General features: G+C 57.6%; 1 protein-coding gene across 1 annotated transcript in view; it reads left to right on the forward strand.

The window, feature by feature from the left end:
- Positions 1 to 3,892: 3,892 nt before the first annotated feature.
- Positions 3,893 to 19,538, forward strand: part of AJAP1 (adherens junctions associated protein 1) — a 128,747-nt gene continuing 113,101 nt past the window's right edge. The window contains exon 1 of the mRNA XM_023258007.2: positions 3,893 to 4,017. Within this exon, the coding sequence (XP_023113775.2) occupies positions 3,989 to 4,017 (29 nt within the window). The 5' untranslated portion in view covers positions 3,893 to 3,988. The remainder of the gene's footprint in view (positions 4,018 to 19,538) is intronic.

Raw genomic sequence — 19,538 nt, forward strand, 5'->3', positions numbered from 1 at the left:
TGGGGGGGGGGGAGCTGGTAAGGCAGGGGGCACAGAAGACAGTAGTGTGAACGCTTTAAAGAGACTTATAATAATTTTAATCAGCATTTCCCTTCCATTTAAAATCACAAACTTAGCTACTTAATCAAATGTCATGCTTAAGACACATCTACCTCCTTGGGAGAAAAATGAACAGTGGAAGCTCAATTTGGCTTGGATGGGTTTTAAAAATAGTCACTCGCTGAAGGCCATTAGGTAAATGGCCTAAGAGAGCTTCAAAGAGGACCTCCGGCAGAGGGTCAGCCAAATCCTTTGTTGGGAAAATAGGGCAGGGCAGAGGCGAGGGGGCTGGGAGGGCGCAGGATGCAGCTTGCTCCGGAGTAGGGGGTAGCAGCCAGATGTGGGGAGGGGATCTTTCTACAGCGGGTACATCTGAAAACTTTCCTTTTGCACTTGCTGAAGCTGCTAAGCCTGTGTGTGTGTGTGTGTGTGTGTGTGTGTGTGTGCGTGCACGTGACAAGTCTGTGTCTCCGGTGTGGGATGACATACACCCACCCTCCCAATTCCCAAGCGAGGAAAATGAAAGGGTCAGAAATGTGAGAAGCCGTTAAAGTACAGGAAATCGGCTGCATTAATGGTGAAATAGAAGTCTTGGCTTTATTATTTTACAGCATGGAAGAAATGGCAATGTTTTCATCAAGAGAAAAAAATAAACACAAACAGAGTACCAGGTGGGTGCTCTCTTTGGCGGGAGTTGTGCTGGCGTGACCGGTGCCCAAAGGAAAAAAGAAACTGGTATGCCCTCGTCCTTACGGAGATGCTCCAGCCCGGGGTGGGGGAAGGGGGTGGAGGGCGGCCTCCCTCCCCCAAAGATTCGAGAGGCCTGTGCTCATTTGTGTCGGGTAGAGTCTGATGTCCCTGAGACTCCTGCCAGCTTCTGCCTTTTTTTTTTTTTTCAGGACACACTCCTCTCTACAATCCTTGGTCCTGGGGCTCATATCTGAGGGCTGGGGACCCCCAGGGTATGTGGGTAGAGTCCAAGGGGTCTCTATACTTGGGTGGGGAAAAATGACATCTTTATTCTTGCCAATTCCCACTGAAATCCAGCATTTCCGTCCATCACACGTGTAGGCAACAGGCCACAGTGGCAGGAGGTCCCTGAACTGGGGCCAAACAGGGAACTGCAGGCAGTCATTCCCCCATCCCACGACCGAGACTTCTGATGTCTTAAAGTACCATATTTGTTTTAAGATTTGGGTAACACGTTGCAATATCATTGACTTCCTAAAAACCCTCTGCATTTCAGCGTGTGCATTTATAAACGTCCTGAGACAAGGTGGGCAAGTTCGCACGTGGCTGCTGAAGGGGGTCCCCAGAACAGAGCAGGTTGGGACTCCCCCCACCCACAGCCCACCTGGCCCAGGGTTGTCCTGGCTCCTCCAAGGGCCTCCCTCCTGCAGCACCCCCACTTTGTCCCGCTAGGTGGCAGCACTGTGGACACCCCCTTCTCCCCTGACTATCCTGGGCCCAGCCTGCTATTCCAATACTTCCCTGTCTCCCTTAGTGGGACGTGTTCCCCCAAACCCCTCAGGGAGAAGGCTGCGGGGGAAGACCACCCAGGAGTGGCCAGGCAGGTGCAGTGCTGACTCAGCCTGGTGCTTCCCTGAACCACAATCGCGACGGTGAGTGTGAGGCCATCTCATTGAATCCCCATGAAAATCTGGAAGGGAACATGAGACCCATTTTGCAGAGGAGGAAACAAGATCAGAGAGGCCAGAGAAGGCACCATGACCCCACAGTTAGGCAACAGGAGTGGCTGGTCTGCCCATGTCAAAATCTGGGTTCTTGCCACTATCCTTCCTTGCTTCTGGCCTTTCTCCTCTGGGATCTTCCTGGACCTCCCGTCTGGGTGGAGTAGACTCCCACGATGCCCAGGGAAGAAGGGTGCACCTGGGAGTCCAAAGTTCCATCCATGCTGGGCCTGGATCTGCCCCGCCACCAACTCACTGCCCTTCCCAGGGAGGCCCGAGCAGCCAAGTGGGGTCTCTGCTGATCTCACAAGACTGGGGTGATTCCAGAGCTTAGCTAGGGGAGGCCCCTGCACAGATCAGGTCCGGTGTGAGTTAACCTTCCCTCCACTCCCTGGACCCGGCTTCCACGTCTGCCGCAGAAGGGCGGCACTCGGTGGTCTCTAAGGCCTCCAACTCTGCGCCTCCGTGGAGGGCACCGAGTAGACGGCGGGCCTCTCGGGGTGGTTTCCCTGGTCAGCACAGCAGGTCCGGCCTCCGGGGAGGGGGGGCAGTTCACTGTAGGTCACTTCTCTGGGTGAAAGAGGCCCCCATCTAGAGCCTTTCCTCCTCCAGCCCCTGCCCTGCAAGCGCAGCCTCACCCGGAAGGCACAAGGGAAGTCCTGGGATGGGGAAGGGACCGGATTACCGGCTGTGGCGGCGAGCCTGGGAGGCCGAGGGCCCGGAACTCTCAGCGAATCCTCCGGATCAAGGGCCTGGCCAAGCGGAGGCGGCAGTCGGGCGAGCTGCCTGACTCCCAGCCCCGGGGGGCTAGGGGAGCGTCGAAATTCGGGACCGGGCTGGGTTGGGACAGAAGGCGCTAAGCGCTGACCTGGAACGCAGGGGCCCAAGGCGGGGGCGGGGGAGGCGGGAAGAGGAACCCTCCTGCTTCGCAGACTCCGGCGGCGCCTCTTGCGCAGCTCCGCCTGGAGGAAACTTTCTGCGCAGCCTCTCGCTCCAGGCGCCCCCCGCCCCAGGGCTCCCGCGGGAACGCCCCCTCCCCAAATGAGCTCTCCGGGTCCCCTGGGCGCCCCCGTAAACGGGTCGGAACCTCGAACCGCTTCGCAGGCCATCCGGTTACCGTGGCAACACCATCCGGCGGCGCCCGGCGGTCCAATCCGCGCCCGCGGCCTCTCCGGAGCCTCTCCCAAGGTGGGGACTGAGACCCGGCAGGGGCTGGGCAGGGGGGCGGCCGGGGGCCCCGCCTGACGCGTCGCGGGGCGAGGCGAGGCGGGGCCGCGAGCGGCAGCCGGCGCCGGGCAGGGGGCTCCGGCTCCAGTTCGAGGGGCGGGGAAGGCGGGTGACGTGAGCCGGGCCGGGCGGGCGGAGTTGGGACCCGCTCGGGGAGGCGGGGGCGAACGCGCGGAGAGGCAGACGCGCGGAGGGAGGCGGCCAAGCGGCGCGGGCGGCTCTGCGGCGGGCGCGGTGGGCGCGGGCGGCGGGGCCCCGGGATCCCCGCGCGCCTCCTCGGCGCGGCGCCGCCGCCGCGCGTCCCCACGCCCCGCGCTGCACGGCGCCCTCGCCCCGCGCGCCTCCCGCGCCCGCCTCCTGCCGGCCTCCGGCGCCGCGGCCGTCTGCAGAGCGAGCGCTCAGACGGAGCCCCCGGCCAACTTGAGCGGCGCCGGCCGGCGGCGCACCCCCGCCGGAGCCCCCTGACCTGGCGGCGCGCAGAAGCGACCCGCGTCCTTCCGCGTCGCCGCCGCCCTCACCCCCGGACCGCGCCGCCCCCTCGGCGCGGGGCTGGGACCGGAGGCGAGAGCCGCGCCACGAGACACGCACCGTGCGCCGCGGCGCCGCCCGGCCTCCCTCCCCACCGCCCCGGAGGGCGAAGCCGCGTCTCCTCCGACCCTCGCCGCGCGGCCGCAGCGCCGGAGCGCGCCCCTCCCGGGCCGGCCGTGGGCGCCCCCGCCTCGCCGCCGCCCTCGCCGGCTCGCCCCCGGAGGGGCGGCGAGCCCCGCGCCCCGGCCCGAGGATGTGCGCCCCCGCGGGCCGCCCCGCCTGAGCCATGCGCCCCAACGGCGGCGGCGCGCCGGCCGGCATGGAGCCCCGCGCGGCCGCGCTCTGACTCGCTCTGCGCCCCGCGGCCGGCGGGCGGCGGGCGGCGGGCGGCGGCGGACCGAGAGCCGGAGACCGGCGCCGCGGGACGGAAGCGAGCGGGCGCGGGCGCCGCGCAGATGGCCGGGGCGAGCAAGGTCTGAGGCTCCGCTGCCCGAAACGTGACCATGTGGATTCAACAGCTTTTAGGACTCAGGTGAGCGACCCGGCCGGCGCCGGGGTGCGTGTGGCTGCGTGGGTGCGTGGGTGCCGGGCTGGGCTGGAGCGGCGCTCTCCTCAACGTTGCGAATAAAGGGACCCCTCCCCGCTCCCCGCTAGCGGCCGGAGGCGGCCGCGGGAGCCGCGTCCGGGTGCCAGTCCCGAGCCCGGAGCTCCGCGGCCCCGCAGGGAGCGGCCGGCTCTCCCTGCCTGCGCGCGTCCGGGTCCGGCCAGGGGTGCCCGCCCCGGCTCCCCGTGCAGCGGGGCCGGCCGGTCGAGCCCGCGGCTCCCGGCGCCAGCAGCGCAGTGTCCTGGCCTGCCGCCCCGGCGCGCCTCCTCCCCGGGGCCCCGGCCGGCCGTGGACCCTGGGCGGGTGCCGGGGCTGCCGGAGAAAGCCAGAGCTCTCCCGGCTCCCGGCTCCCGGTGAGAGCTGGGCAGGCGGAGTTGGAGGAAACCAAAATCAAACAGCCACTCCGCCCTCCCTTACCCTTCCTCGGGGCCCCAGGGCTGAGCAGGGGCCTCCCGGGCTCCCAGCGGCCGATCCAGCTGTTTGCCGGTGACCTCCGGGCCCGACGGGCGCGCACAGCTGGCGGGCAGCTGGGGCGGGAGACTCTGGGGCTTTGGGGGAGGTGCGCGGACAGCCCCCCCCCACCCCCCCCACGCAGACACCCTCGGGAGCGCCCGGGGGGCTTGTCTAGGTCGGGACTCCAGGGCCAGGTGGCACCAGGGGGTCGAGCCGGGAACTCGCGGCAGGGGTACTCAGGAAGACCCTTTTGGGCAAACTTTGCCCGCTTGTCGTGGCGCTCAGCCATTCGGCCCGTGCCTCGGGCGGCCTAGGGCCCAGGAGTGCGCGGTTGTCTCCTTGGTCCCGCAGGCCGCCCCCGAACCGTCCGCCCGCCTGCCAGGGGGCTTCGCCGAGCCGGTGCGTTTGGGTCCCGGGTTGCAACCGAAAGCAGGGAGGACGTAGGCGGAGGCGGAGAAAGCGCGTGCGGTTCTGGAGTTTGTCCACTGGGATGCACTGCGCTCCCGCGCTGGGGAGGAAAGGGCCGGTAGGTGCTGGGACTACTGCCGGAGCCGCCCCCACCGCCGCCCCATCGAAGCTGGGGGGAGTGAGCCGAAGCAGACCCAAGTGCGCGACCTGATTTTGAGAAATCGGAAGAGTGTCCTCTGTCGAGCGCGCCGAGCGTTGTCTAGCTACCTTTGATTTATGAGACAAACCCGCACCCCGGGGGTAAGCACTGTTTAGAACATCTAGAGAAAATTGTCAAATGTTATCATCCGCTTTTTTTTTTTTTCTGGAAAGCGGCACTCCTTTTTCCGGTGGCTGGTTGGCCAGTGTGGGCTTTAAAAGGTTAACGGTGAAGCGAATCCTGTTGGGTATTGGCCTGGCCTGAATCGATACCGTGTGCTTGGACTAGATAAGGTTTAGGCTCCCTGTTCTGGGACGCAGACAAAATGGATCGAGGGCAGCGTTGCCGGGTGACCCCCTCCAGGTGCCCTGCCATCTGCCTCTCAGGTCTCAGCCAGCCCCGGAAGGCCTCAGGAAAGAGCAGAGGGTCCCGGCCCCGGCTCTGGGCTCACCTCCTGCTCCCAGATGCTTCCCGAGCTCCTGTCTGGTGCTTCATTTCTGACCGACTGCTGGCAAGTTATTTGAGCTGCTGTGGTTTCTTTCTTTTTATTATTATTATTACCACTAAGTTGCTAGATTGAAAGATTAGTACATTTTGATAAGGGGAGAGGAGAGTAAATACCATGGAAAGAAGCCTCTGTGTTGGTTCAGAATTCGCTAAAACAGTTCCTCTAAAGCATCCCCAAGTGAGATCTCCTTGGGATTTTGCTGTAGGAAATAGTTCTGTTGGTGATTTTGAAGTTTGACCTTTTGTTGTTGTTTTTTGTTTTTCCTTCAGTGTTAGCACGAGAGATTTTCTGTAAGGGTGCCTCTAAGGACAGCCTGTCACCTGTCTTGGAGGCTGACCGGAGAGGGCTCTGTCATGTCTGTGAGAGCCACCCCCTGGCCAGGAGAGGTGCCTGGCCGGGAGGGTCTGTGTGCTTTTAGCGTCGCACCAGGCGAGGGTCGCAGTAACAAAGCCAGGATCGCTTGCTTGAAAGCTGGAAATGCACTTTTTCCTTGAAGAAAGCCGGTCATCGTCTCTGCTTACACGCCACTCTGTGGCTCCCTAGGCGAGCACAGGGCACCCCTGCTGCCAGGCTTGGAACCTGGTTGTGTCAGGCAGACGCTGAACCCGGAGCCCAGGTGGCGGAAAGCAGCTCCGGGCGTCACCTGAGCGAGAAGCTCTCTGCTCGGGCTCCCGAGACGAAGTCTGGGCTCGGTGTCTGGCTTCTGTGTTCGGCCAGAGCTGTGCCAGCAGCCTTTTCCTCTCACGAGGCGGAAACGGACGGAGTCGGATGGAGCCGTTGCTGTGCCTGCGTGGTGGTGGTGGTCTCAGAGCTGCAGGCACGGATCAAGGTGTCTGTCGAAGGCAGCCCGTAGCTTGACCGGCTGGGTCGGAGCTCCGACAGTAAGGAGCGCGGAGCCCAGCTCGGAGGGGTGCTGAGTAAGCACGCAGCAGAGTTCGGCTGCCTCCTTGCAAGTGGCCTCGGAGGCTGCAGGCCACCGTGCTGCAGCTTTCCTCAGGGGCTGGGAGCGTACAGGACATGGGCCAGGTGTCCTTCCCAGGCTGTGCTCCCGGGGGGCCGCTCTGTCTGTCCTTCCACCGCAAGGCCCCGGTGCCTGTGTGTCTGCGTGGGGGTGGGCGTGGGACAAAGCGATGTGACGGTCGGTTTTCACGGGGTGCTTTTCAGCCCCCCCGAGTGCTGGCCACGCACGCGGCACCGTGTTCGGGCCCAGCACGTGGACCCAGCGGTTTGCCCCTCACCGTCCCCACCTCGAAAGTCCTCCGGCAGCTGGGGACTGGCCAGAGGCATTAGGAGGACGGACGGAGTCAGAGGCTCTGTCCACAGGCGTCGCCCTCTCGGTGAAGCCTGGCTCGTGCCCATTTCCAGCTGCTGACACCAAATTGGTCGCAGCCGGAATCCATCGCGCGTTCGCGGCTGGGATGCTCATCAGGGACAGGGATGCTGGAATAAATGGCCATTCTGGGAGGCAGCTCGAATCTTTCCACCGCGGGGGCGCGTCCCCCTCCCCTCATGCCACGCCCACCCAGGGGATCCACCGGCCAAGCGGAGGAGGGGCTGGCGGGCTCTTCCCAGTCTGTCCTTTCTGTTGATTTATTGTAATCACCTGCTTCCTTTTCTTCCGTGCATCCAAGAGGGCGATAAGTAGGGAGCAGGGCAAGCCATCGGAGACAGCTCCACGCCTCCCCGAGACGCCTGTCTCCGTGTCTCCGGAGAGGGACTGGCCTGCTTCCCCACTGCGTCCTGCGTCCTCTTGGCCGGGGTGGCTCAGCTGTCCGTGGGATCTGCGGCAGCCCAGCCTGGCCTTGCCGTCCCCCAGCCCGCTGGCCTGGGCACCACCAAGATGTCTGGCACAAGACGTTTCCCTTCACTTCCCTGGGCTTCTTGTGCCCAGACTACCCTGCGCAGCCCTGTGGATAAAAGCTGCACCCTGGGTCTTGACGAAGTGAACAACCAGCAAACCCCGACCCACCCATGACTCCCGAGCCTTCCAGAGCCCAGGGGCTCCTGTCTGGGGTTACGTAAGAGTCCTCTGCTTTCCATATGAGTAGTTGCCAAGTTTTCTTCAAAGGGCTACAAGTCAGTAGAGACCAAATTGATGTACAGATTAGCTTGGAAAGCCAAATATATCCTTGATCTAGATTTTCATGTTTGAAGTCTGGCTCGAGAGGGTTTCTCCTGCCCGATGCCGGTCAGACACGAGGGGGAGGCAGGAGCTGGGCCTTGCTGGAGCTGGAGCAGACCAGCCATGGGGCCCACTGACTCTCCTTCTCTAAGACCCCCTTCCAGGAATTCAAAGGAGTCGGTGAGTCATGAGGCCGCCCGAGTGGGGACCGGCAGTTACGTAACTCAGATTAAGTCTCAGTTAATAGAAAGTCAGAGGCTGCAGCCTGCCCCTGTCAGAGTTTCGGGGGCCCTGGGGTTGGGGGGCCTGGCTGCCCGGTTCTCCTGCCATGTCAGGGCGGGATCGGATGTGATCGCCTGCAGGAGGCCTGGCTGCCCCAGCCCCCCACTTGGGCCAGCACTCTGCACTTCGGCAATCGGCGAGGAACAGTGGGGTATTTCTTCACCACCAGGCCCCCCAAACCCCTTCCAGAGGAGGGTGCAGGATTGGGGCCAGCTGCCTGATCGTGTCCCAGCAGCCCCTGGATGGGCCCGGTGAGCTGTGCTGGGTTGCTGGGTCTTGTCTTCTCTCTCTGGCCAGGGCTCCGGGAGACTGAGGAGCCAGAGACCCAACATTGCTCTATGGGGGGAGGGGATCCTCATCACTGTGAGCCTCTCTGGCACTGAAGGCGAGCCCAGCACAGGGGTGGCAGGTTGGGTGGGAGTCCCGTGTTGGCAAAGGGCAGGGTCCTGCCACTGGACCAAGGGGACCCGGGGAGGGGGTGCTGGGCTAGTATTTGCATTTCTGTCCCCTGCCTACACTCTGCAGAGGGTGTCACTTTGTTCCCCGCCCCCCCCCCCCGCCACCCCCCAGGAAAGGTTGGTGGCAGCCATGCTGGGTCCATCCCTGCTTCTGCCCTCCCAGCCTGTCGTCCACCATGCCTGTGCTGTCCGCTCGCTCGGACGTCTGCCCTTTGCTGCACTTCTTTGTGGCCAGCCAGGGAGCACCGGTGTGGCAGGACCCACTGCCCCTCTGCCCTCCCTCTGTTCCCACCCCGTGTGGACAGTTGCCTGGCCCATGTGGCTGTTGAAGCCTTGTTGCCGGCCCTCCCGGGGGAGTCAGTGCTTGGGCCTGTGCGTGACCTCAGGGGCTTCTGGAAAGTGAAGCGCAGGGACCTTGGAGACTAAGGGGGTGTGTCCCCTGGAAACTGGTGCTCGGGCTTCCTGCTTTGCCCGGAAGAGCAGCCCTGGTCTCTGGACTCTGGGCTCACGAGGGCAGGGACTGAGCCTCGTCCTTTACTGCCTCCTGAGAAGAGTGCGTGGCACACAGCAATAGCTCAGGAGACGTCTGTGCCTGAGTAAACGTGTCCGTCTGGCACCGTGCCCTTGCTTCGTCAAGTCTTGCCCTGTGGTTACTCGTCCTTAACTCTGAGGCGTAGGAAAGGAATTCCCAGCCGGACCTGCCTCAGGTGTAGGCCCTGTCCTGCCCCAAAGAGGTACACCATTTCTTCCACCCGACTTCCTGGAGCTCACATTTCCACCATTAGAGATTCTTTTCTTTGCTGTGAGATTTAGTCACAATTGGAATGCAGACATGTTTGGGAAAAAAGCAACCCTTATTGAGCCCTATCAGTCATCACGGGTTTGCTAGGAGTGAAAGTATCCGATATCTAAGTGTCTGGGAGGAGGAGTGGCTGTAGATGGGAAGGAAACATGAAGGCAGGTGGCACAGGGGTGGCGGTGGGGTCGAGGGGGAAGGTACCACCGAGGGAGGTTGGGGAGATGTGGGGTGAGGGTGGGCTTGGGGTCAAATGCAAACTATTGGCCTCACAACTGGACTCCGTTCTCCCCTCCCTTTGGCTTTTTCGGGGACGGGAAAGTGGGTTCATGCGCAGGACTAGGAAAACGTGGAGCTGACGGAGGCAGCTCCTTTGAAAGAGAAGGTTCTGGTCAGTCTGTGAATCCACAGGTGGGCGGGTAGGTAGATGTTGAGGAGCGGTCGTGATGCACACACACCTCTGGCCCCTGTGCTCCTGTCCCAACGGTGAGCTGCAGAACTTGTGCCGGACCAGATAGCACGTGTCTCCTTTTCTCAAAACGTTGGGGCAAAACTGACCTACGTTATCTTAGTTTCAGGTGCCCAGCTGGATGATCCGGTGTTTGTAAGTCGAATCGGCGTCCAGCCCTTCGCTCACTTACAGAATTTTTTTCCCCCCACTGGTGGTTGCTGGAGTGTGGGGTGGGGGTGGGCAAAATGGGCGTAGGGGGTCGAAAGCTGCAAATACGCGGTCATAAAATGAGTCACGGAGTGGCACGGGAGCCCTGGCGACTCTTAGTTAATCCGACACGTCCGCCTTAAATATCTGTGCACCCGAGAGATGACGCCCCGATCCCCGATCTCGTATTCATTTCATCCACACCTGTAGTCCGCTCCTGATTCCCGCATGCCTGGGGGCCGGTGCTGTGCAGACTCCAAAATAAGAAGGTTTCTGCCCTCAAAGACCCCACACTCCAGTAATGGGGGGGCATACGTGTCAGGATAGAAATAGTGTCGCCAGAGCAGAGATCAGCACCGTCCGGTAGGAAGAGAATGTGGGCCACGGCTGGGACTTGGGAGCCTCAGGGGGCTGTGGGTTGTCATACTGGACAGTGTCCTGTGGAGACTCAGAAGTGACAAAAGGAGATGTTTCAGAGCCTGCCACCCCTCCCCCCAACCAATGTGGGACTTCGGTGCCGTCGCTCGTCAGTATGAGCTCCGCGGAGGGTCAGGCTGGCCAGCAGTGGACAATTGCTGTGCGTGCCACATCCTCTGTGCCTGGTCAGGCCAGTGATGCAGGTAGAGCACTGAGCGACGTCTGAGGCAACAGCTAACGGCCTTTGGGCCCAGTCGTCCCAAGTGAGAGACAGCTGGCCTGCAGGTAGGCGGTTCACACCTTCTGGAGCCGTTCCCATACTGGGTTGTAAGGAAGTGCTTTGGGGGACTTAAGAGGGGGTGACGGAGCCTGCTGACTAGTAACAGAGGTGTCACAGGCCAGCGGACAGCCAGCGGAAGGCTAAGACAGCAAATGAGAGAATAAGACAGAAGGCCGCTCACCTTCCGAAGGGAGAGCTGACCCCCTAGAGGGACAGTTCCAGGGTGGTGCCCCAGGGTGCCCCAGAGCCAGCATCGGCTGGAATGTACCATCGGCTCCCGAAGGAACACACCCGGGGGTGACAGACATCCCCGGGGCTTCTCCGGCCGCGTGCGCACCAGACCTGACCCGAGGGCAGGCCTTCATTCTCTCCCCTGAACTTAGCGCTTATCACCTATGTGATCCTGAGAGTCTGTGCCACCTCGGGCCTCGTGGGAGGAGGACAAATGGTGAATTGCCAAGGTCTGGTTCTAATGAAGATGTTTAGGAATATTATTCCAGATAAAGGTGTGTGTGTGTGCGTGTGTGTGTGTGTTGTGTGTGTGTGTGTTGGGCACTTTGGAGACCAGTGGACATCAATGCACTTATAGAGGGCCTGGCTGGGTCAGTCAGTTGAGTGCCCGACTCTTGATTTTGGCTCAGTTCATGATCTCACAGTTCATGGGTTCAAGCCCCACATTGAGCTCTGCCCTGACGGCTCAGTGCCTGCTTGGGATTCTCTCTCTCTCTCTCTCTCTCTCTCTCTGCCCCTCCCCAACTCATGCTCTCTCTCAAAATAAATTAAAAAAAAAAAAAAACTTAAAAAAAACACTTATACCGGGAGCTCCAACTCCAGGTGAAAAGACCAGTTCTTAAAACAAAACTCCTCCCGCAGAAGGACGCTTGCTGTGTTCACAGGGTTAGGCGTCTAATAAGAAAGGGCGGACCGTGCCTCATGAGAACCTGGCTGCTGATAAAAAAAAAAAAAATCCTTAACGAGATATTAGCAAACCATGTTTCACCGTATGTGGAAAGAAGCGTATACCATGTGGGGTTTATTCTAGGGGTACAGAAATGGCTCCACATTTGAAAGTCGGTCAAGGCAATCTGTCAAATGAAAGACTGAAGCAGAAACACCATATGAGCCTCTGCATGTGATGAATTCAGCATCTGTCCATGAGAACTGCCAGAGGTGCAGGAACAGAGGCTCACTTTCTCCACAAAAGCCCACAGCTAACTTCACGCCTAATGCTACGAAACGGGAAGCTTTTCTCCTGGAGATCAGGAATAAGCCAGGGATGTCTGCTCTCACTCACTCTCATTCAGCACAGTGCTGGAAGTTCTAGCCAGAGGGGACAGAGGATGAAAAGGCAAGAAAAGACATACAGAAAGGGAGAAATAGAACTGTCCCTATTTGCAGATGATGTGATTGTCCACACAGCAAGTCTCATGTAATCTATTAAAAAAAAAAAAAACCTTCTAGAGCTAATGAATGATTTCAGCAAGGTTGGAGGACACAAGAGAAATGAATCGCATTCCCATCTATTAGTAATAAACACCTGGACCCTGAAATAAGAAATGCAGTGGCATTTACAGTCACTCCCCAAAACGAGACATTTCAGCGTAGACCTAACGAATCGTGTTATGCTCATGACTCGCATGCCCAGGCCTATGTGGTGCTGATGGAAGAAATCAAAGAAGAATCTAAATAATGGAAAGCCATACCATGTTCATGGACAGAGGGACTCAAGGAAGGAAGTCACTTCTCAAACTGATATAGAAGGTTAACATAATTCTTATCAACCTCCAGCAAAACATTTGCACGCGTAGATGAGATTCTTCTAAAATGCATATGTGAAGGGAGGGGAACTAGCGATACCTAAAACGGCTTTGAAAAAAAAATAATAAAGTGAGAGGAATCATTGTGATTACAAGGCTTATTATGTAGCTGCCATAATCAAGACTGTGTGTCTTAATGGAGGAACAGATATATAGATTTTTCCACAGATAGATTCCCACAAATATGCCCAGCTGATTTTTGATAAAGGTGCTAATTCAGTAGAGGAGAGATAGCATTTTGCAACTAATTGTACTGGAACAGTAGGACATTCATAGCCAAGAGCAAACAAACAAGAACCTTGATATTAGGTCTCCTATCTAATGCAAAATTAACTCGAAATGGGTTACATAATTACGTGTAAAATGTAAAACTGGAAAAGCTTTTAGGAAAAAAACCCAGAAATTATTCAAGATGTGAGACTAGGCAGAAAGCTCTCAGACTTGCCACCAAAATCATAATCCATAAAAGGGAAAAAAAAAAACTAATACATTGGATCTCATCAAGGGTTTATAATTTTCTCTGTGAAAGACTCTCCTACGAGGGTGGAAAGACACATCGCAGAGTGGGAGAGAATGTTCGCAAACCGCATACCTGACAAAGGGCTAGTGTCTGAAAACATAAACCCCTCTCAAAACGCAGCAGTGAAAAAGTTGAACAATCCAATTAGAAGCAGGTGAAAGCCTCACCAAACGGGAGTGCCAGTTAGTCGAAAAGCATGGGGAGAGACGTTCAATGTCACTTCTCATCTGTGAGAATGGCTGAAACAAAAACTCCTGGCAATGGGACGCTGGCAGGGACGTAGAGAAACTGAGTCCCTCCCACACCGCTGGCGGGAAGGCACAATGGTTACAGCTGCTCTAGAAGGCAATTTGACAGTTTCTGACAACGCTGAACATGGAGTTGCCATGCGGTTGAGGTTTTCGCTCCTGGGCGTTCACGCCAGAGAAATGCAGACGTGTTCCCCTGAAGATCGGCGCACACGTTTTACGGCAGCTCTATTTGTAAGAGCCTCAAACTGGAAACCATCCAGATGCCCTTCAGTGGGGCGAATGGCTTAGCAAACTGGGGTACGTTGACACCGTGGAATAGTGCCCAACAATCACAATGAAAGAACTCCCGATACAGCCAACAACCTGCACGACCATCCGGGAAGGACGCTAAGTGAACAAGCCAGTCTAGAAGCCCCACAAGCAATATGGCGGCTCCACAGCATCCTTCAAAGGGTGAAATGAACAGGGTGGTCATTGCCAGGGCGCGAGAGAGGGCAGGGAGTCGGAGGGAAGATAATGTGGCTCCATCAGGGCAGCACGAGGGATCGTTGCGACCCTCTCGGTCGCAGCGATGCCAATATCCTGCTTATATCTTTGTGCCCTGATTTTGTAAGATGTTGCTGTTGGGGAAGCCGGGTAAGGGCTGCAGGATCTCTCCGTATTACATAGTACAGTGCTTGTGAAAATCTACGATTAACTTAAAATAAAAACGTAATTAAGGAATGAATAGCCTCTACTTATCTGCCAGAGACTGGCATCTGATTGTTTGGGGGGTAGGTGTAACGGGTAGGCACATGTGTTTGGAATGAACGACGGTCGGGTCCTGTGGAAGTGGGGCAAGGGGCAAAAACAATACTTTATGAAAGTGGCCATGTCGTTCTGCCACATTCTTTAGAAGGCAAAATAGAGCAGCATGTGAATGTGCGGTGTGGCTAATGTGATGAGATCCATCATCAGTGACAGTCATAAATGACCTGGTGCATAATTATTGGATAAGAAGACCCGTCCAGATCCTTCTATAAATCAGGTCAGCTCTGAAAATAGAGCAGCCTTTTTGGGGACAGTCCCACTTTCCAGCCCTGGCACGTAGGGTGGCTCCAAGACCATGCTCCGAGGATTTGGAGTCAAACGCGGACGGAAACAGTTGGTTTCCAGATCAGCAAGACGTGAGCCTCAAGTTGGTGAAGGCAATGGTCTGTGGCTTTGCTTGTTTACATTTCCTTTTGGTCTTTATGAGAAAAGCACTGCAGTGTGTTGTGTGTGCATGGGTGCACGTGTACAAGCATGAATGAGTGCGCACACGTGTGTGTGTGTGTGTGTGCACGCACGAGGACGTGCATTCTGTAAATGCTTGTTGAATGGGGAGCTTTGCATCATTCCAAAGGCTCTACGTTGGATTTGGTCGTGAGCTTCTGTGACCCCATGGGCTGGACCCACGGCTTCTCTTTCCATCCATTCAGGTTTAGCTAGGAGGCGCCAGGCCACCGCAGTTCCTGATCTTGTCACAAGACAAGCTTTGTGCTAGGTGACCCAGCCAACCCTCGTCCTCTTGGCCCGTCCTCAGGATGCTCATGATGACCCTGCAGCGTGGGCATGGTTGCTCTTCCCTTGCAAAGGAGGAAACTGAAGCTCAGAGAGGTTAAGTGATTTGCCTAAGGTCACACAGCTAGCTAGCAAGAGAGCTCTGATTTTTTTTTTTAAGTTTATTTACTTCGTTTTGAAAGAAAGAGCGAGCGAACGAGCGAGCTGGGGAGGGGCAGAGAGGGGGAGAGAGAGAGAATCCCAAGCAGGCTTTACATTGTCAGCACAGAGCCCGATGTGGGGCTTGAACTCACGAACCGTGAGATCATGATGCAGGCCAAAATCTAGGGTTGGATGCTCAACTGACTGAGCCAGCCAGGCGCCCTGAGAGCTGAGACTCGAACCCAGGTTTCATGGACTCCCAGGTCTATTTGTGTTCTTACCATTGCCCCGTATGGCTCCCACGTTTTGGATAAAATCTACCTCTCATTCTTTTGGTTAAGTTACACAGTGTCCCTTTGGGAAAAACAAAAACAAAATCCAAAACAAACAAACAACAAACAGAACTGGAGGGGCCCACCTGCTGTGGCGTCAGGTCCTTGTGCCCAGCTGATGTCAGAATCACGCGTCCTTCCGGCAACCAGACTTTTAGGTAGAAGTTTTATAGTCTAAATGAGGGACTGTTTTGTAGCAAAGAATTGATGAAATGTCACAAAGGGGTGAAAACATGTCTGTGACACAGATACTGTTATTCAGCCTACTTAATAATTAAAAAAAAATATGTCAGCAACTCCACGGAGGCCCCTCTTGAGAGCTCTTGTGAAATTACACCGCAGAAATGAATGAATGGCCACACTGAGGAGGTTGGGTTCACATGACATAAGTCTGGGCAGAAGGATTGTCTGCCGCGTGTGTGCGTGCGTGCACATGTTTATTTATTGGAGTATAATTGATATCCCCTAACATTCCCCCATTTTGAGTGTACGATCCGATGATTTTTAGTAAATTTGCCGTGTGTGCAAACGCGTCTGTCGCCCCCGATGGGATCCCCGGTTCTGTTCACAGCCAATCCCCATTTCTACCTTCAGACTCATGCAACCTCTGATCTGATTTTGGTCTCTGTGGATTTGCCTGTTCAGGCATTTCGAACGTGGAAACCTACCGCGTGCCATCGCGCACATGCTTTCTTCACTCGGCCTCATGTCCGTGAGGATTCTGTGGGTTGGAGCGTGGCTCTTTGTTCTCTGTTCTTTCTGAATGGCATTCCGTTTGCGGACGTACCCGTCGGTTTGTCCATTGGCTGGTTAACGGGAGCTTGGCTTATTTCTTCTTTGAGGCTCGCACAAATCATGCAGCTGTGAACATTGCCCTCGCCCCCCTTGCTGCCCCAGGACCCTGTAAGCACAGACAGCAAGGCTTTGGGGGGCGGCGGTCGGAGAAGCCCCCTTGTGTTACCGAGTCGGTGGCAATGCACCGGGCAGGGGTCCAGGATTCCACCCCTGGGTTTGGATTTGCTCCGTCCCTTTGCTCTAAACAAGGGGCTGACTGCACACAAGCCCTTGTTTATTTGTCCATTTTTCATTTGATAAACATTTATTGAGTGTCAACGGTGTCTCGCCTTGGAGAGATAAAGGAGAGCAAAGCTTTGTGTTCTGCCTTGGTGCAAAGATACCACGAAGGGGAACATGTGACTCATTAGAAGGGCTCCCGGCTCGGGGCTCCTGCGGGGCTCAGGCGGTTACGTATCCGACTCTTGGTTTCAGTTCAAGTCATGATCTCATGGTTCGTGGGTTTGAACGCCACGTTGGGCTCTGCACTGACGGTGTGGAGGCTGCTTGGGATTCTCTCTCTCCTCTCTCTCTCTCTACCTTTCCCCTATTCACACTCTCGCTCTCTCTCTCAAAATAAATGAATAAACATTAAAAAAAAAAGAAGGGCTCCCCGCTGAGCTGAGCGTGGTGTGGTCCCCCAGGGCTGGAGGAGGGCAGTGTGTGGCCTGGGACTGGAGGAGGGGGGGCTGGCAGGTGGTCCTGCAGAATGTCCCCCGGCCTCTGAGCCTTGTCTGCTGCACGGGCCTTTCCACGGGGCCTGGGGGAGGCAGCTGTGCTTACCTAGGATCGAGGACTCCCTTCCGGCGGGACAGTGGTGCGAGTTTAGGGGAGTCCACCCCCAGGGAGCACCTTAGAGCGAAGGGCTTTAGCACATCTTTGTAGATGGAAGGGGCTGTGCCGTCCGTAAGCACAGGCCTATAGATGCCGCGTGTGTGTGCCAAGGTGGGGTGAGTTCCAGGGGGAGCTGGGAGCTTTGAAGAACCTGGTTTGAACAGAGGAAGAAGTGAAGTGACTAGTTACTATTATGCGAGGAGACAGTACATTTACCGCTTATCCCGAGCCTGCGTGTCCGGTAGGAGGCCGTGAGGAGGCTGGGCTCCTGGCGTCCCTCCCGGGCTGGTCCTGTGGGCTTGGACAGGAGTCATGGCCCAGCGGGCCCTACAGGGTCTCTGCTCCCAGATGCCGGTCCAACTGCTGGTGTCAAAAGCAGGGGCTTCCCAGACCTGGGCGGGTGAGGAGACCCCCCACTCCGGGGACCAGAGCTGACTGGTGGTAGCCTCCTCGAGCTCCGTGTCGAGGAGAGTTTTGCATTCTCCCGAGGCTTGGAGAGAAAGGGTGCCCACCGACTGGTCGTCGTATCTACCCTGTGCCAGGGAGTTGCCCTCCCTCCCCAGAAGGTCCGAAGACAGAGCTTGTGAGTTGGGGTGGGCTGGACACCCTCCCGGAGGCACGTGCATGTTGGCGAGTGCTTATTGTGAGTGCCTGATTACGGTGTTCCAGGCACAGTCCCAACACTTGACCCGCCTTAACTTGTCCTTCCAGCACTGCTGTGACACAGGCACTTAATTATGTCCTCTTCCCCGCGGAGGCTCAGAGAGGTTGGGTGATCTGTCCAAGTGACACAACAAGGGAACAGCAGAGACAGGGCTCACACCCGGGCTGTTGGGCCCTGCCGCTTGTCCTCTGCACCGTCACATCCTGCCCTTACCTTTCTGGAAGGCAGTGCACGGCTGTTGGTTGTGTTCAAGGCACGTGACATCCACCAGGCCCAGGCAGGCGGCAAAGCGTGGGATTGGAGCCCAGCATCGAAGGCCAGTGTCCTGCCTCCTCGACTCTGTGCGGAGAACACGCGGGCACCCAGGATAGGGAGGTGAAAATGACATGTCCTGACCTTCGCGTATTCTGAGCCTGGCGGGAAAGGTGATGGCTACGGAGTGTGCCCTTGTGACAAAAGAAGCCCGTCCACGTGGTTCGGGGGGGACAGCATCCCTGAAGTCGGGTCTTCCTGGAGACCAGCTGGGTAGCCACGGAGGATTGAACGCGGCTGGTCAGTTCTGCCCCACGGTTGGCCGCGGGGCCCCCAGACAGTGCTGTCCTCCTGGAGGTGGGTGGGGAGCACTATCCCCATGCAGGCCAGGGAGCAGCCCTGGGAAGTAACTGGTGATTTGGGGGAGGGAGCAGGTCATGTCTGCACCTGCTTCTGTTTCCTTAGGAAAACCTTCGCAGACACTCCACTGGCTCCAAAGTGCTTCTGCCCGGGCCCCTAAATAGCATCTAGATAGCCTGGCTCACCTTTCATGTGAGTCCCGCCCTCCTGGGCTGACCACCTGCGATCAAAAATAAACCTCAGGCCACAGTTTCAATCTCCCAGATCGTCTTAGCAAAGGTGAAGAGATTCCCCGGGCCGATAGGCTCCATTGACATGCAACTACTCTCTTTTAAAACTGACTTTTCTAAAACAGAATCGGTTCCCAGGCAGAGGCATCCTGCGTCCGTATTGCAAGGCCAGCCTTGTGGCCAAAAGCCTCAGCCGAAAGCCCTGTCCCAGCACTTGGCACGGAGTATGGAATAACGAGGCGGGGAGGAGCCCACCCAGGAGTTCGCTTTCCCCCACTCCCCCACCCCCTCTTTTTCGTGACGAGAAAACGCAGGACTGTACCCAGATGCTGAAAAAAGCTGTACTTCCTGCCGAGGGACATGGTGGCTTTCAGAACGCAAGGATTCTTTAGGGAGCCAATTATGCAAGACAAGAGTAAGCATGTTTATTTTTATGACACCGCATTTCAAACTCCCAGAAAATGTTGATGGAGCGGCCCCATTAGGCGCCCGGGTGCCCCCCGATGCTGTGGCATTACACCCTGCAGGTTTGCAGGGCGCGCTTGCAGGCTCCCGGTTAGAGCCCCGCGCCGGGCCGATCTACTGCCCGTTGCCACCCCGGAGGTCTCCTTCAGCCCCCACAGATGCAGCCTCCTTCTTCCCTCAGCGTCTTCCAGGCTAATGAGATTCTCTGCACGGAAGCCTGATGCTCAGGAACCCGGAGCCCCAAGCTCACTGTGACCGTGTCTCCTCTTCAGGTTCCCATGTCCAGGGTGACAAGGGAGGTAGTTCAGGGCTATGATTTTGTAGCACCGGCCACCCGGGCAGTCGCCAGGATGGCAGCCTAGGCTGGCTCTGGGCCTGGTGGGGCCCAGGATGGCTCCCTTCCGCAGACAAAGGTGAAGTGCCCCTCGCGTGCAGGTGCTGTGCTGGGCACGGGCGCGGGAGAACCCTACCCTGGTCTGGGGGGAACATTTGAGGGGAGCGGGGCAGAGGCACCAGTGACATTTTAGGAGCCAAGAGGAAGAAGCTTGTGGCTTTACCTGCAGCCATTGGGAAGGCTTCCTGGAGGAAGTGACGCTTGACCCCCATCAGGAAGGAGGAGTGGAAGG

Source organism: Felis catus, chromosome C1 (assembly GCF_018350175.1).
Source record: "Felis catus isolate Fca126 chromosome C1, F.catus_Fca126_mat1.0, whole genome shotgun sequence".
NCBI lineage: Eukaryota > Metazoa > Chordata > Mammalia > Carnivora > Felidae > Felis > Felis catus.